Source organism: Doryrhamphus excisus, chromosome 3 (genome assembly GCF_030265055.1).
Source record: "Doryrhamphus excisus isolate RoL2022-K1 chromosome 3, RoL_Dexc_1.0, whole genome shotgun sequence".
Lineage (NCBI taxonomy): Eukaryota > Metazoa > Chordata > Actinopteri > Syngnathiformes > Syngnathidae > Doryrhamphus > Doryrhamphus excisus.
This window is the reverse complement of record NC_080468.1, coordinates 14681944-14699139: the sequence shown is the minus strand read 5'-3', so window position 1 is coordinate 14699139 and position 17196 is coordinate 14681944. Positions and strand designations below refer to the sequence as shown.

Genomic DNA, 17196 nt, shown 5'->3' with positions numbered 1-17196 from the left:
AAAGGAATACAGCAAAGTCAGTCTTTTATTATGTCCTCCTCAACGGAGGCACTTAAAAGCTCAACAAATGTGATGACAATCAGCCAACCCTCATGTGTTTTTTCAAGTAAAACCAAAGACTCCCAGCATGAGGACTAAAAGGAGTATGTTGCATTATTAAGGTATTTTTCCACACCACTCCTCATCCAAAGTGCCGTGGGCCATCATCTACACTATAGATTATACTTTCATAGCATGCAAAAGCAAATGTAGCATCAAAGAAAACATACGGAGGTTCGGTCCCAATAGCACCATGCCATCCTTTCCATCACGCATCAACGCAGCCTTTGGCTTCCCTTAAATGTGAGGTCAAGACTTGAACGTTTCCCTTTTAATGCCCTCATACTGTTGAAAAGTAATAATAATAATAATAATAAGCCATGAGGTGACAACAGCACTGGAAGTCCTTTTTAGGTCAGCTTTTCCTCTCCCGTGGTCTGCGGCGTCTCCCGAAGCAAACCGGCACCCTGGTCTCCGTTCTGATTGGATTCTTTGCCGGCCGTCGTCTCCGTTTTGCGTTGGGAGGCACCGGGAGGCGCCGCCGCTTGCGTACACTCGATGGGGGCGAGCGCTATGGGAGGCTGCAAGGGACAGAAATGATCACACGTATGTCAGGGACGTCGACAGAGGCGTCACTCCATGGCCAAAGATTTAGAATCCACTTGAAAATCTTTTTATTGCGTTTTTTTTTAACACTTTTGACGTCAACGAACAACACAAAAGCTTTTAAGAGCGGATCGATTCCATACAGGAACAACATTACAAAACATTACAACCAGGCCATAAGTTTTTTTTTTTATATACAAGCCTATATTATAGTACACACCACAAAACATGAATTATGTCCTCTCTGCAGTTGAGTAAATAAAGAGCTCTTGCAAGGGGCCGTAGCCCTCATGCTAACTGAAGGTATCATCGCTACGCCATCCACATCTACCAGAAAGGCCAGAGACCCGCGTCAATACGTTGCTATGACGGCGCTTCTGCCACGTCATGTGTTGTGCTAGTTAACGCTGAATATGGAATATATTGGGCACTTATTTTATACAGTAAACCTCGGATATATCGGAAATTTGCTCACAACGGACAGATTAAAAAAAGAACCAATTTTTCTGTAATGCATTTCCAATAAAAATTCATTGCATATATCGGATTTTTTATAACGGATTTCGCCTATTTCGGACAAAATCTCCAGTCCCGTTCCAATGCATTTCCATTAAATTTCCCTCGCATATATCGGATGGCCGCATCGTGGCGCTCCGATTCGCCGAATCGTGACAGGCCGCTATACGACGTCATTTGCAGCGTTTGCAGCGTTGCCTGCGCGTCCAGGTACATTGGAAACATAGTCAAGGAAGTGCCTTTTTATAACGGATAAAATCCGATTTACGCATATACCGGATATAAATCCGATATATGCGTAAAACGGACATTTTCCGGTATACACATATAACGGATTTCGCTTATATCGGACAAAACCAGTGGGAACAATTGAATCCGATATGTCTGAGGTTTACTGTACCTCGCTTCCTTCTGCTAGCATGCGCACAAGTGCACTGATGGATTCAGCTAAACTGAGAAATAGCATCCATCCAAACATTTGCTAGCAAATGCTTTTTTTCAACTATTTATGGAACCAAGACATAAATCCACTTGCATCTTGGTTATCATAAAAAAAAATGAAATGTAGTTTCTTCAATAATAATTTGGGGGGGTGTACTACTTCATCCAGCTCCTCCTGAGGTCTTCCCAGGCCAGTTTGGGAGGCTTAGTCCCTCCAACGTGTCCTGGGTCTTCCCTAAAGACTCCTACAGGTCAGACATGCCCTGAACACCCTCGCCCGAAGGAGCCACCTCATCTGGCTCCTCCAGTTTCTCCTGGATGACAGTACTTTTATCACCTTATCTCTAAGGGAGAAAACTCATCCTGGTCACTTGTACCCTCCATCTTGTCCTTTTAGTTTGCTACCCAAAGATCATGATTGTAGGTGAGGGTAGAAATGTTAAATTCTCTTCACCACTATGGACCTTAGCACTATGGACCTTCATCCTTTCCTTACTTGTGAACAAAGACCTTGAGAGATTTAAACTCCTCCACTTGGGGAAGGATCATCATCATCCCAGACCTGGAGACCCGGGTGCTGATGGATAGTAGAAATGGTGTTGTCTGACATTTGGATCAAGTGGATTACACACGTGTGGTAGAAATGGGCTTTCCTAACACTAACTGCACCAGGAGGACAATAGCGCTGACATTACGGAATACCTGCAGTGATGCTAACAGACAGCCGAGGCCTCACAAGCACACAATGGAGGACAGCAGAAAACAAACACTTTGATTCTACTTTAAACTAATTTTTTTTGTGTCACTTGGTGTTGCTGCACAGTAGACAGGGGTTCATATCAAACTGGTATTCACCACAATTCCACTTCCTGTCCAGAACTGAGGCAGCTCCCTGCGCCACAGCGCCACCGCCAGGCTGGTGAGCAGAGTGCAAGGCACCAGGTAGAGCAAGGCCGGCTGGCCCTTCTGCATTACGGCCAGCGCCACGAAGGTGATGAGGAGGCCCACGCCGTATGCTGCAGTTGAAGGAGTTGGGGGGAGGTGGGGGTCATGCATTGTGAGGTTGAACGTGTCGGCGTTAATGCGTATAATAATAATAATAACGTACCGATGGTGCAGGCCACAAAGTAGATCCTGGAGGACTGCGTCAAAATGTCAAAGCGGTTACAGTACGCCACCAGCAGTCCTGCAAAAGACGCAACCGAGAGGTGTGAATTATAAAACGATAAAACGACGACCGCGTCTTTCTTAGAGTGGTCGTCATCACCTGGCACCAGGATGTCACCAAAGCCAAGGAGGGAGAAGGGACGATCGCACAGGGCGAGGGGAGACGAGTTCAAACGCGGAACCTTGAGCACCATGGGAAGCTAAGGAAACGGGGCAAAGCGTGCAGACGTCAGCTTCGCTCTCTTCACCGCATCGGTTTCCTGACTTCAAACTCACCTTTTCGTGCGTAGCCGAGTCGGAGGGGCCGGCCGCCACCTCCACCATGATGCTCTCGCCGCTCTGTCAAGATGGAAAAAAGGTCAAGAATCCATCTTTATGGAAACCACTCATTCATTCATTAAGACCGTCTGTCTGAACCCACCTTAGTGAGAAAGGGTGTGATGAATACGAAAAAAACATCGTAGACAAAAAGGACGGTGAGCAGTAAAGTGCAAGCCTGCGAGAAGAGAACACAACGCATCAGTAAACGACCTTGAGAAATGCTTCCGGCGTGTGTGAATGTGCACCTTGAACGTGGGCAGCCTGACGGTCTTCAACATGTAGAGACAGAAGGCGATGCCCAGCGTGTCCTGCAGCACCCACGCCCACCTGCTCAGACGTTACATGATTGACGACTGCCTGAAAAGCAAATCCTGGTCTAACTGAAACGTGATGGACACTCACTGGTCCTCGTTGCGGAACACCGTCCAGGTGATGCTGATGCCCACGCAGATGGCCGACAGCAACAGCGTTCGCACCTGCGGCCGCTTGTGAAGATACGGAAGGTTGTTCTCCGGGATCCTGAAGGAAGGCGTCCATGTTTACAACACGGATGTTTACAGTATGGATTTCTCACGGATACTCACCTGCACTTGCAGAAAGGAAGTCTGCGCACGAAAGGCCACAAGCAGCTGTAGAGGCCCACGGAGGACGCCATGCAGAAGATGGCTATGACCCAAATAGCTGCAACATATTGAGGGGTCGGGGGTTGGCTACCATTCGCATTGCATACGTCGTCATCAAGCATCTCTGCCGCTTACCCAGGCTGTCATAGAAGAAGTAGAGCAGCACCAGCATGCTGCAGCACATCACCACGAACACGCCGATCATGATGGGAGTGACGTCCACCGTCTCCTCGTCCTGCTTGTCCGCACCGTCGTCCCTCTTGTGCTTCATGTAGCGTCTGTTGGAATCAAGAGAAGCGGAAAATGGCAGAAAAAAACTGACAGCGATATGACTGATCCATCCCTGATTGGAACCAGGATAACATCTTCCGGCCACTAGGGGGCATAAGTACACGCTATATGGTGATGTATTAACCCTTAGATGCATGACCCACTCAGGTTGTTTTCTTGAAATATCTAAGTAATGAAAAAAATGTATCATTTCATATTCCAAGTATTCCTCAAAAACATGTTTTTGATATCATACCATTCACATTTTTAACTTACCTTTTATGAATTTTAAGAAATTTTAGTTTTTGTGTTACTACCCCAACCTTCCATAAGTGGGTCAAAAATGACCCGGTCAGGTTGTTTTCTTGAAATATCTTCGTAATGAAAATTTTTTTATCATTTCATATTCCAGGTATTCCTCAAAAAATATGTTTTTTTATATCATGATGTTCACATTTTTAACTTACTTTTTATACATTTTAAGAATTTTTTGTTTTTGTGTTACTACCCCAACCTTCCATAAGTGGGTCAAAAATGACCCGGTCAGGTTGTTTTCTTAAAATATCTTTGTAATGAAAATTTTTTATCATTTTCATATTGCAGGTATTCCTCAAAAAACATGTTTTTGATATCATACCGTTCACATTTTTAACTTACCTTTTATACATTTTAAGAAATTTTAGTTTTTGTGTTACTACCCCAACCTTCCATAAGTGGGTCAAAAATGACCCGGTCAGGTTGTTTTCTTGAAATATCTTTGTAATGAAATTTTTTTATCATTTCATATTGCAGGTATTCCTCAAAAAATATGTTTTCGATATCATGCCATTCACATTTTTAACTTATCTTTCATACATTTTAAGAATTTTTTGTTTTTGTGTTACAACCCCAACCTTCCATAAGTGGGTAAAAAATGACCCGGTCAGGTTGTTTTCTTGAAATATCTTTGTAATGAAATTTTTTCATTATTTTATATACCTGGTATTCCTCAAAAAACATGTTTTGATATCATGCCAATCACATTTTTAACTTGTCTTTATGTAACACAAAATGGATCCTCACATTTTCTATTGTTGTACGGGGTCATTTTCTTTTTCAAAGATGTAAAAAAGTGAAAAATTAAGATATTTCTAACATGAAATCACTCTTGTGTGGTCCTAAATATAATACTAAATATCATACAAGTGATTATTCCTAACCTAAATGGTAAAATTGGCATAAAAACGCATTTTTGACCCACTTATGGAAGAGTGTAGGGTCCAGTCACTCGTGCATCTAAGGGTTAAGTAGCATTATTTTTACATTCATGCATTGGCTTATCTGGTGCACACGCACTTCTTCCTGTCCTTGCTGCCCGCCCAGTGTCCTCCGACGGCAACTGTCCCCACCGCCATCAGGAAGATGATCACCATGTTGTAGTCCAGCACCGGCTCGTTGGGAGCGTACATCGCCACCAGTCTCCCTTTACCGAACGTCTGGTCATCGTCAGAACAACACAGTTTAAGAACATAGTCCCCACATTTCATGGAGGTTACATCCCGGATCCGCCTTTTTTTCAATAGTGGTCTATTCCTGACACCGTATTCTCACCTTGCTTATATCCAGCATGTCAGAGTAGCTGAGCAGTGCCACGGGGATGTCAATCTCCTCGTACTGCGTCTTGTTCCCTGCCGGCGGCGTCTTCAACAGAAAAAGTAAACCGATTTAGAATGAGGCGGCTCCGATTCCGTCATCTTCCCTCGGCGTTAACCTACCAGTCTGTCCTTGCTGACGATGAGGAGGCCCTTGGCGCCGTTCATCTGAGCCAGCCGGACCTTCTCGTAGAAGGTGCAGTTCCCCCTCATCACCATGGGGATGCCGTTGGGGAAGCCCCCTTCTGGGACGTCGGACGACGAGCACAGGACCGATGTGGTCAGGTCGTAGATCTGGAGACGTGACTGCATACAGCACGGGACACGAATCCCTCCATGTGAGCCAAGAACGTTGTTAAATGTGTTGGCAAAAACCAACACATGTACAAGGTTAAATGTTGCTATTCATGTTTGCATTCACATTGACAAGGTTAAACGTGGTGATTAATGTTAGTATTTCCATTTAGAAGTTTAAACCTTGCTATTAATGTTAGTATTCACATTTAGAGGGTTAAATGTTGCTATTAATGTTAGTATTCACATTTAGAAGGTTATAAACGTTGCTATTAATGTTAGTATTTCCATTTAGAATGTTATACATGTTGCTATTAACGTTAGCATTCCCATTTAGAAGGTTATAAACATTGCTATTAATGTTAGCATTTCCATTTAGAAAGTTAAACCTTGCTATTAATGTTAGTATTCACATTTAGAAGGTTAAACGTTGCTATTAATGTTAGTATTTCCATTTAGAAGTTTAAACCTTGCTATTAATGTTAGTATTCACATTTAGAGGGTTAAATGTTGCTATTAATGTTAGTATTCACATTTAGGTTATAAATGTTGCTATTAATGTTAATATTCACATTTAGAAGGTTATAAACGCTGCTATTAATGTTAGTATTCACATTTACAAGGTTAAGCCTTGCTATTAATGTTGGTATTTCCATTTAGAAGGTTCTAAACGTCGCTATTAATGTTAGTATTCATATTTAGAAGGTTAAACGTGGTGATTAATGTTAGTATTCACATTTAGGTTAAACGTGGTGAATGTGTTAGTATTCACATTTAGAAGGTTATAAACCTAGCTCTTAATGTTAGTATTTCCATTTAGAAGGTTATAAACCGTGCTATTAATGTTAGTATTCACATTTAGAAGGCTATAAACGTTGCTATTAATGTTAGTATTTACATTTAGAAGGTTATAAACGCTGCTATTAATGTTAGTATTTCCATTTAGAAGGTTATAAACATTGCTATTAATGTTAGTATTTCCATTTAGAAGGTTATAAACGTTACTATTAATGTTAGTATTTCCATTTAGAAGGTTATAAACGTTACTATTAATGTTAGTATTTCCATTTAGAAGGTTATAAACCTTGCTATTAATGTTAGTATTTCCATTTAGAAGGTTAAACCTTGCTATCGATGCTAGTATTCACATTTAGAAGGTTAAACGTTGCTATTAATGTTAGTATTCACATTTAGAAGGTTAAACGTTGCTATTAATGTTAGTATTCACATTTAGAAGGTTATAAATGTTGCTATTAATGTTAGTATTCACATTTAGGTTATAACCTTGCTATTAATGTTAGTATTCACATTTAGAAGGTTAAACATACTGTAGTTATTCATGTGTTAGAAGGTTACATACAGTACAGTTGTATTAATACTGGCATGAATAGGATCAGTGATTGCCAACAGCAATTTAACATAAGTCTACTGCCTGGTACTCTCTCTAGTTGAGTAAACTTAACCGCCCCAGTACGAGGTCTCGGACTCTTCCCGCCTTCACGGGACGTGTGAGCAGGATCAGTATGAAATCCAGTTGATCTGTTTAATAGCATCTGCTCCCCAAGCTCTCGTGCAAGATGGAAGAGTTGCTCCGTCTTACCGCCTTGTTGAGGTCCTGAGGTAGACGCGCCCACTGCGAGTTGAAGAAGATGCAGTAGTCCTTGCCTTTGCTTTCGCCTGCATCACTGAAGTGGGCCATGCCATACTCTGCAGACACCTGGACGATATATACAACTTCATTACATACCATACACATGAGGAATGTCTAAATGTAAATTGTTGCCTTACACATTGATACATTGATGCTAAGAATAAAATTAATAGTTGGTGCGTGCCGGAACATAACAGTAATGACAATGCTAAGTTTTAATTGACTCCTCACTGTTGTCTGTTTCTAGTATGTACCCTCCGGTTGAGCTAAATAAGCTAATTCCGGTGATTTAAAGCACAACCGTAAACATCACACGTAGAGTCTGTACAAAGCTTACCCCTGTTAGCATGGCACACTTGGACCACCCCCTCCCCCCATCATAAAAACGCCGTTATTTTTCGTTTAATTTGACATTATTAAACTAAAATGCCAATATATGTTCGTCATCACCGTGAATGATGACGTTAGCTTCTCTTAGCTAGGATGTTCCCACCTAGCTAGCTGGCTAAGCTAGCGAAAGGAAAGCTACGCTCACTAATGTTCCAAGCTAATGTGTTAGCATTTAAAGCACCATTTAAGCCAAGCTATAGTGTTCTGGGAGGACTCTTACGATGCTAATGTGTCGTCCATTGACGTCAACTTTGACCTACTACTAACTCGACGCTAGGTTATTTCCCACCACGGTTTAAAAAAAATAAAACAACGGTTTATCATATCATCATCGAGTTCGTGTGAGCGTGTCACCTTGTGGATGACCATAACGGCCAAGATCAATGTCGCGAGGCCGGGGACCGTCATCTTGAAGCCGGCCCTCCTTGTTCTTGTTTCCCCGCAACCACCAAAACCTCGCAGCTCACGCGAACACACCAACATCAGCTGCACTAAAGACACGCCCATTCCATGACGCAACCCGGAAGTGTTTTGCCGTACTTAATAACTTTGTGTCACATATTGTAGTTTTTTGTTGTCAAGTGACTCAATGCTGCATAAATAAATCGTAATCTGGAGTTTTGGCAATTTGTATTTGAAATTGTAATTTGATTTGATAAACCGGTTTGTGACTAAATATATTAGATTCATCTATACATGAAATAACAATCCTATAGTCACCTTTACACTCCTATTTGTTTACACCACATTGCTGACGTCATGAACAGGCAACGGGATCAGGCGAGTCTTTACAAATCAAGAGTAAAAGTTGACGTTTCCTACGTGGGCTTGACAATGAAGAAAATGAGGGAGTTAATGTTGGCAATATAATAAACAAAAAACAATATAATCAAAAATGATTATAGCATAGTTCGTGTCCCTGGTGGTCTAGTGGTTAGGATTCGGCGCTCTCACCGCCGCGGCCCGGGTTCGATTCCCGGTCAGGGAACTATGTTTTTTCCATGTGTTGTGTCCATGAAGTCTCGTTTAGTTAGATGGAAGTGTATCGGCAGTATAAGCTGTCTGTACTGTGCGGACGTTTTTTACGGTATGTCACATATCACGCACGTACATACTTCATCTATGATGTAATCGTTGAAGAAGGAGTACTTCCTTCCCTGTCGTCATCGTCTGACTTCATGGTGACTCATACTTGTTCAGCTGTACGATTAAACAAACTTTACATGTTGTCTAATCAACCAACACTAGCCAAATACTATATATTATAATATTCTATAGTATTTTGAGAGCAACCATAAAGCCCCTTACAGTGCGGACAGGTTAACTCTTTATGACGTCATCCCATATGTTCTCCCTTCTGGCTGGTATTTACCTGCATCAGTTTGGCCGCAGCAACACCGGAACTCATGTTGATAATGCTTTCAGAATAAGACTCATCTTCGCACATGCCAAGCCACATTTGTCAACAACGTTAAACAACAACACCAAATTTATACAATTTAGAATTATTTAAGTAAAGAATTTGTGTCATGATTAGTGAGCGGGAATCACACCACGGAACTCAGTAATTCCAACACTTTGATAAAACTATTATTTTGAAAACTTGTAACGGAAGCTTTGTGAGTGGCAGAGAGGCGAGCTGGACAGTGTTGATGGATTCCACGGGCAGTTACTTTCGAGCGGAATGCGGCTTTCGTAGTTTACAGTAATGTAAGTACCCTGTTGTTAACACTTTATGATAATTATTTCTTATATTCATTACAGCTCGTTTAGATGACTTATTGTTTATTTTACGACGTCGAGAAGAATCGGTGTTTCAACAGCTTGTTAGCTAGTTTTGCCAGCTAAGCTAACTACGTCTCCGGACTAGCTTGTAGTTGTTTCCTTTTTGCTATTAAAAATGTTTGTTTGACTAACATTGCTAAGTTTGTTGTAATTTATATATAAGTAATTTATATAACAGGTCATAATCTAACAATATATCGTTATTCTCTTTTTATTTGACCCTTTCTCAAAGTCAACACAGTTATGATGTGTTTTTTTAATAACTATCATTCGAAACGATGGTAAAAGTATAGTCAAAGTATGAAAGGGTCCTGGTCCACAGTCCTGGTCTTGGCAAAGCAGGCAAGGAGATGATGTCAGTAGGACTGGTATGCAGAGACGCTGACATCAGCCTCAAAAGTGTTGGCCAAATAAGGAGGGAAGAAGGTGCTCGCCAACATGGAGGATTGTTATGCCGAGCTATTGACATTTTCAGCTGACTATGTGTCGTCCATTTGCAGTGTCAAACACACCGGAAGGGCAGCAGCAGGTCATGGCCGGCTTCAGGCAGGAGGATGTTGAGATCTACTACGAGATGGGAGAGGAGCTGGGCAGGTATGTTCCTCTGGATCTTGCTTCTCCTGTCATGGGCCACTATAAGCTAATGTTGTGGGGGATTGTGTTCAACGTAATAAAATAAATAAAAATCATTAATTTTTTACCGCTTATCCTCACAAGGGTGCTGGGGCCTAGTGTAGCTGTCTTCGGGCAAGAGGTGGGGTCGCCAGCCAATCACAGGGCACATATAGACAAACAACCATTCACACTCACATTCATACCTATGGAGAATTTGGAGTCGCTAATTAACCTAGCATGTTTTTGGAATGTGGGAGGAAACCGGAGTACCCGGAGAAAACCCACGCATGCACGGGGAGAACATGCAAACTCCACAGAGATTGCAGTGGGTGGAATTGAACCCTGGACTGCGTGCTAACCAATAAAAGCAGTGAGAGCTAGCTCATCACGGCCGCCGACATCAACAATAAATGTCGTTTTTTGCTAATTTTGAGATGCTTTTCTAAATTGGAACAATGCAGAAGATAAAGAAAGATCACAAGGAGCTAACACAGGAAATAAAGAAAGCTATTTTTGGTGCGTCTATGCATCCCAGCTATAGCCATATCGTACTGAGCAGCCAGGACATTCATATATTCTAGGGTTATAATCACGCTTATCCCTTTTGGTACGCCAGCGGGCAGTTTGCCATCGTGCGGAAGTGCAAGGAGAAAAGCTCGGGCGTGGAGTACGCCGCCAAGTTAATCAAGAAGCGCCGCCTCTCGTCCAGCCGGCGAGGCGTGAGCCGCGAGGAGATCGAACGGGAGGTCAACATCCTGCGGGAGATCCAGCACAGCAACATCATCACGCTGCACGACATCTTCGAAAACAAGACGGACGTCATCCTCATCCTGGAGCTGGTGTCCGGCGGCGAGCTCTTCGACTTCCTGGCCGAGAAGGAGTCTCTGACCGAGGAGGAGGCCACGCAGTTCCTCAAGCAGATCCTGGACGGCGTGCACTACTTACACTCCAAACGCATCGCTCACTTCGACCTCAAGGTTCAATTTCACGGGTCTTTATTGATGGATCGACTTTAGAACGTGAGGTTGAAGATACATTATGATTTGTGTTCCAGCCGGAGAACATCATGCTGCTGGACAAGAACGTTCCCAATCCCAGGATCAAGCTGATTGATTTCGGGATCGCGCATCAGATCAAAGCAGGGAACGAGTTCAAGAACATTTTTGGAACGCCGGAGTTCGTAGGTGAGACCCCGTGCTGTCATCTTGACGTCCATCATCCACAATGTTCCTGACGTTCCGCCTGCTTTGCAGCTCCAGAAATCGTCAACTACGAGCCGCTGGGCCTGGAGGCCGACATGTGGTAAGACGCTAACCTTCAACCTTCTCCAGCACAACTTCCATCTTCTGACCTTTGATGTCTTCTCTGCAGGAGCATTGGCGTCATCACGTACATCCTGTAAGTCCTCTTGCACATACCCCCCCCTCCCCTTTTCCCAAACACACATTGGTCTAACGCCACCCTATGTTGACTTTGCTCCAGGTTGAGCGGCGCCTCGCCGTTTCTGGGCGAAACCAAGCAGGAGACCCTCACCAACATCTCGGCCGTCAACTACGACTTTGACGAGGAGTACTTCAGCAACACCAGCGAGCTGGCCAAGGACTTCATACGACGCCTGCTGGTCAAAGACCCCAAGTAGGGCTTTCGATACGGAAGATGTTCCGACTGCTTCGATATTCCGACTGCTTCAATATTACGACTGACTGACGGATTTTCTCTTGCAGGAAGAGAATGACCATAGAAGACAGCCTGCAACATTCATGGATAAAGGTGCTTCTTTCTCTGTTACGCTTTGTATATGCTGCTAGCTTATCTGGCTCTGTGCTAACATGCTAACATGCTAACATGACCTTCTTACAGTAGCACAAAGAAAATGGCTATGGGGGGGTCCTGAAAACCCTCATATGTGCCATTTATTACCTACCATGCTAGGTGTTATCATGCAAACGTCGGCATGATAACACATCAGAATGCTCAGTTATTGTGTTAATATTACCATGCTAACACTTTTTTATGACACTTTATGCTAGTATGCTAATGTTAGCATGCTAGCAATTTTAGCTATTGTCATGGGTAGACACATAAAAACATTTAGCCTTGATGTGCTAGATGTTAGTATGCTAATGCTAGCAATGTTGACGTTAGCATGCTAGCATTTTTAGCTATTTACACATCAGAATGCTCAGTTATTGTGTTCATATTACCATGCTAACACTTCATGATTTATGACACTTATTAGCATACTAGCATTTTTAGCTATTGTCATGGTTAGACACATAAAAACATTTAGCATTAATGTGCTAGATGTTAGCATGCTAGCATTCTTAGCTATTTACACATCAGAATGCTCAGTTATTGTGTTAATATTACCATGCAAACACTTCATGATTTATGACACTTTATGCTAGTATGCTAATGTTAGCATGCTAGCAATTGTAGCTATTGTCATGGGTAGACACATAAAAACATTTAGCCTTAATGTGCTAGATGTTAGCATGTTAATGCTAGCATTGTTGATGTTAGCATGCTAGCATTTTTAGCTATTTACACATCGCAATGCTCAGTTATTGTGTTAATATTACCATGCTAACACTTCATGATTTATTACACTTTATGCTCGTATGCTAATGTTAACATGCTACCATTTTTAGCTATTGTCATGGGTAGACACATAAAAACATTTAGCCTTAATGTGTTAGATGTTAGCATGCTCATGCTAGCAATGTTGATGTTACCATGCTTGCATTTTTAGCTATTTTCATGGATAGACTATTATATAAACACTTAGCACTATTATACAAGGTGTTAGCATGCTAACGTTAGCATGTGTGGTGCTTGACAGAGGACAATGATATTATATCATATATATATATATATATATATATATATATATATATATATATTATTTGTGTATATTTTAATTGTAATAGTTAAGTTTCCATGCATGTTTAATAACTGATAATAATAACCTTAGTTTTTGTCTGACAAGTAGCCAAAAAGATGTTTGGGAGTGTTTCCATGACGACCCTTGAATCTCCGTCCTTGTCTTTCACCGTCCAGGTCATCAAGAGACGCAACGTGCGCCAGGAGGAGCGAGACCACAAGACCGAGCGGCGGCGCCTGAAGACCACCCGCCTGAAGGAGTACACCATCAAGTCGCACTCCAGCATGCCGCCCAACAACACCTACGTCAACTTCGAGCGCTTCTCCCAGGTCCTGGAGGAGATCGCCTCGGCCGAGGAGGGCCTGAAGGACCTGGAGCGCAACCAGCGCTCGTGTCGCGAAGACGTGGCCGCCCTGCTCTCCATCTACGAGGAGAAGGAGGCCTGGTACAAGGAGGAGAGCCAGAGCATCTCCGGCGACCTGAGCGGCATCCGCCAGGAGCTGCAGCGCACGCAGGCCCAGCGCAAGAAGAGCCAGGAGGACGCCCGGCTGGCCACGCAGTCCGCCAACATCCTCAAGCGCAAGTTCGGACGCCTGGAGAGCCGCTACGAGTCGCTGGCCGAGCAGGTGGCCTCGGAGGTGCGCTGGGTGGAGGAGCTGGTCCGCTCCATATCCGCCGAAAAGGACCGCCTCGGCTCCGGCAGCACGCCGTGAGCTCAGCGACTCTTTCATTCCTCACATGCCTTGGAGTAAGGAGGACAACGTCCTCAACGTCCTCCCGTTAACAGAGGGCTCCTTTGCTGTGCTGTACATTAATTTATTCTTTTTTTTTACGCCGCATTTCACGTACTGTCAATTTTACTCTTCACTTAACGCTGAATTTTTACACCACATTTTCTAACTGTCAGGATATTCTCATGTATTTTTCATAGCGTTTGAGGAAGCCTTCCGTGTCAGACAGGCAAGCTGCGTGTTGATACTGTTACAGAGCTTTCGATATCTCAATCATCACCATCACGTTTTGCACAGTCGCCTTCTCATGGAAACTTGAAATACTCTCACTTTTTATTTTTTTTTAATGTTTTAACATTTGTCATCTTTGCACACCTCCAACATTCCATTGAACTTTGACCTATACTGAACATGTATTCATTGGCACTTGAATGATTTGATTATAGCAACGTTCCAAAATGTATTTTAAATCAATCTCTTAGCTGTAAAGAGCTGTAAAAATGAACGGGTGCAGCTTATTCCAAATAAACAAAGTTTTATCTGTAACTTGTGTTTGTGATTGTGTTATAAAGCAGGTTTTAATGGAAAAGATTGCATATGGAAGACATTGTTTTAAAGTGGCAGACTCATCAGCGCTCTCTGGTGGCAGTTCATCGGAATGTCCTGATATCACTACCACAGCATTTAAATAATACACTGTACTATACTGTATGTAAGGCATTCGTTTAAAATCGCAGTGTCATTAGCGCCCTCCGGTGGTGGTTTATCAGAATGTCCTCCGATATCACCACCACAGCATTTAAATAATACACTACTGTACTGTATGGAAGGCATTCGTTTAAAATTGCAGCGTCATTAGCGCCCTCTGGTGGTGGTTTATCAGAATGTCCTCCGATATAACTACCACGTGCATTTAAATGATACACGTTTATTGCATATGTCAGTCTTCTTTTAAAAATTGCAGTTTCATCAGCGCCCTCCGGTGGTGGTTTATCAGAATTTCCTTTACTATATCACCACCACATGCACACATTTTTAGTGCCGTCTATTACCTGGCTTGCATCCCAGTCTAAAACAGCCCCATTCAGAAGTGGTTTCGGGGTGCCGTTTAATACGTGGTTTATGTTCCCTCAGAATCCCTATATTTATAATGTATTTCACCAATAATAAACAAGAATACTTAAATCAAAAAGTATGTGGAGATAATTGCGGAAATGAATACAATTGGTCTGTCATGATCAGCACAGGGCAGTGAGACGTTTACGTACCGTAGGAACGCAGTTGAAACTACTCTTTTTAAATACCCCTTTCCCTCCCCCGTCTGTCACGACATGTTTTTGTTTTTTACGGCTTTTTTTTTACCTTAATGCAGCTATTACTTCTGAGCCATAGAACTTGAATACACCACATATCCTCAGGGTACCTGTTATGTCCGATTTAAAAAAGTAAACAGAATGCCTGTTATAAGCAGAATTATTATAATTACACGAATAAAAAAATATAAATAAGAATGTAAATGTGTTTTAAATAAAATTAAAAGCATGTATACGTTTCATGGTAACGTAAGATTTGCTGCTCCAAGTTATGCGCCACCCCCAAACATTCCAGCAATGGACTGGTCCATGGCCGGGCCTATGCAGTAGGGAGTTGTTTGGCGGAGCCCTCAAGTTTTTCTTTACTTTGCATTTTATTTTAATTTACACACACAAGAGTCGTTTCTTCGTTGTTTTCTTCGTTTATCACTCGCACCTTCCGCTCTGACATTTCGGCGTCGCTGTGTTCGCGACAACAACAACTAAAACCAGGCTCGCCGAGGTAGGACAGCGGGGACGTAAGGGGAAGCACATCGGCTGACCGCGGCGGGCTGAGCTGATGATGCCGACGTTGCGGGACAGCACCATGTCCCACCCCGGAGAGAATTCACACCAAGTTCGGGTGAAAGCGTACTACAAAGGGTAAGCAAATACCCTCATTTTTGTCACTTTGACTATTAATAAACAAGCACCTGCTAGCGAGCTTTGGAACCAGGCGGCTAACATTAGCTTGACAAGCTAACGGCTAATGCCTGTGTGTGTGTATGCGCGTGCGTGGGAAACTTGACAAGGCAGTCAGACAGGTGAAACTATCCAGACCCAGTGGAAGTAAACAGGATATTTATCTTCTTTTTTTTCTCTTTTTTTGGCCATCTTAATAACTCATCTAGTCGGTAGCAGTTTTAAGGTTTTAATTAATTCACCGAGTTTTCTTTAACGTGAAAGCGGTCAAGTTGAAGTACTGTCGTTTGCTAGCGGTTCTTGCTAGCTGTCAATCAACAGGCCCGGTTTCACCAAGTAGTTGCTAAATGATGCTAGGAACAATAACAATGTTGGTAAATAAGATATTTACCAACATTGTTGCCATTGACTTGGAACACAAACAATGGCTATTAACATAAATGTAATTTTAAGGTACTGATCAGCAGTTTTGGGCATGATAAAGTGTATTACTACAATAAGTACTATGAAATAGAAAGTACTTGTTATAAGGCTGTGTTCATTGTTGGCCTGCTTCCTTGTTTTGTTTGTTTTTTCCGATTTTAAGTGGGGAAATATGGTGTTAGAATAACGGCATGCTGGACTAGCTTCAATAGTTTTTCATCAGTCGTCAAAATGTTGTGTTGCTGCTGGATGTTCACAAAATGAAGTTTGGTTTCAATGGCCATAGAACACCGGCATGAACAGAACAAGCCCTTTTTATCAGTCCTACCGTACTGTCTTGGTGGGTGTAGACGGGGCCGCTAGCGTACACACAGAGTGCAAGATAGTAAAAAATGATATCAGCAGATTGTATGTTGTACTTCTTCAAAGTAAAGTCTCGTTTTCGTTGACCCAAACTCATCTTGCGTCGACGTTTACCTGTAAAACCGCCATGTCTCGATGAGCCTCGGAAAGCTCAGGTGTTGTTTCTTCTTCTGTGGTTTAATGTGTCACAGGGTTCCGTATGCGTGCCTCGTGTACTACGTTCTTTTCAACCACCGGATGCACCTATTGACGTAAAAATGTACCCTATGCTGTCTTTTTTGAGGGGGGCGGGGGAACGGGGGGTACATGCTTTCATGTCGGAGTCACCAATATTTGTCCACACTGATCCCTCTTGCAACGTCTTCTTCCTGTGTTTATGGGTGAGGGTGAATAGATTTAAGGGCATACAGGTTGTGGATGACCACAAGTTCCTACTTCTTCCTACCGGAACA

The 17196-nt window shown here is 42.7% G+C and overlaps 3 protein-coding genes and 1 non-coding gene across 5 annotated transcripts in view; 3 read left to right on the top strand and 1 right to left on the bottom strand.

Moving 5' to 3' along the window:
* Nucleotides 1–7: 7 nt before the first annotated feature.
* Nucleotides 8–8469, bottom strand: sppl2 (signal peptide peptidase-like 2). 2 transcript variants are annotated; one of them, XM_058069142.1, is made up of 15 exons: nt 8304–8469; nt 7509–7625; nt 5738–5920; nt 5574–5663; nt 5319–5458; nt 3849–3991; nt 3675–3771; nt 3493–3609; nt 3336–3417; nt 3191–3265; nt 3046–3108; nt 2870–2969; nt 2711–2788; nt 2458–2618; nt 8–620 (listed from the first exon to the last, which is right to left on the bottom strand). In XM_058069142.1, exons 1-15 carry the CDS (start codon nt 8454–8456, stop codon nt 450–452), a joined length of 1770 nt encoding a protein of 589 aa, XP_057925125.1. In that variant the 5' UTR covers nt 8457–8469; the 3' UTR covers nt 8–449. The 2 variants fall into 2 exon arrangements, with proteins under 2 accessions (XP_057925125.1, XP_057925126.1); XM_058069143.1 differs by lacking the exon at nt 8304–8469 and adding an exon at nt 8170–8290.
* A 396-nt stretch (nt 8470–8865) lies between these two features.
* trnae-cuc (transfer RNA glutamic acid (anticodon CUC)) lies at nt 8866–8937 on the top strand. Its single transcript has one exon. It is a non-coding gene; the product is annotated as a tRNA-Glu (tRNA).
* Nucleotides 8938–9715: 778 nt separating this feature from the next.
* dapk3 (death-associated protein kinase 3) lies at nt 9716–14510 on the top strand. The gene is made up of 9 exons (XM_058069148.1): nt 9716–10160; nt 10235–10328; nt 10966–11326; nt 11404–11533; nt 11603–11651; nt 11721–11747; nt 11832–11984; nt 12074–12119; nt 13410–14510. Exons 1-9 carry the CDS (start codon nt 10085–10087, stop codon nt 13944–13946), a joined length of 1473 nt encoding a protein of 490 aa, XP_057925131.1. The 5' UTR covers nt 9716–10084; the 3' UTR covers nt 13947–14510.
* Nucleotides 14511–15575: 1065 nt separating this feature from the next.
* prkci (protein kinase C, iota) overlaps nt 15576–17196 on the top strand; it is a 29940-nt gene continuing 28319 nt past the window's right edge. The window contains exon 1 of the mRNA XM_058069144.1: nt 15576–15919. Within this exon, the coding sequence (XP_057925127.1) occupies nt 15837–15919 (83 nt within the window). The 5' untranslated portion in view covers nt 15576–15836. The remainder of the gene's footprint in view (nt 15920–17196) is intronic.

Bases quoted from the DNA above. Each gene is read 5' to 3' on its own strand.
- sppl2 (XM_058069142.1), bottom strand. From the start codon at position 8,456: ATGGGCGTGTCTTTAGTGCAGCTGATGTTGGTGTGTTCGCGTGAGCTG. The intron at 5,664-5,737 runs GTAGGTTAACGC...TTTCTGTTGAAG, and splicing joins TCGTCAGCAAGGACAGACTG to ACGCCGCCGGCAGGGAACAA. The intron at 3,992-5,318 runs GTGCGTGTGCAC...TGATTCCAACAG, and splicing joins GGCAGCAAGGACAGGAAGAA to ACGCTACATGAAGCACAAGA.
- dapk3 (XM_058069148.1), top strand. From the start codon at position 10,085: ATGATGTCAGTAGGACTGGTATGCAGAGACGCTGACATCAGCCTCAAA. The intron at 11,327-11,403 runs GTTCAATTTCAC...TTTGTGTTCCAG, and splicing joins TCGCTCACTTCGACCTCAAG to CCGGAGAACATCATGCTGCT. The intron at 11,652-11,720 runs GTAAGACGCTAA...TCTTCTCTGCAG, and splicing joins GGCCTGGAGGCCGACATGTG to GAGCATTGGCGTCATCACGT.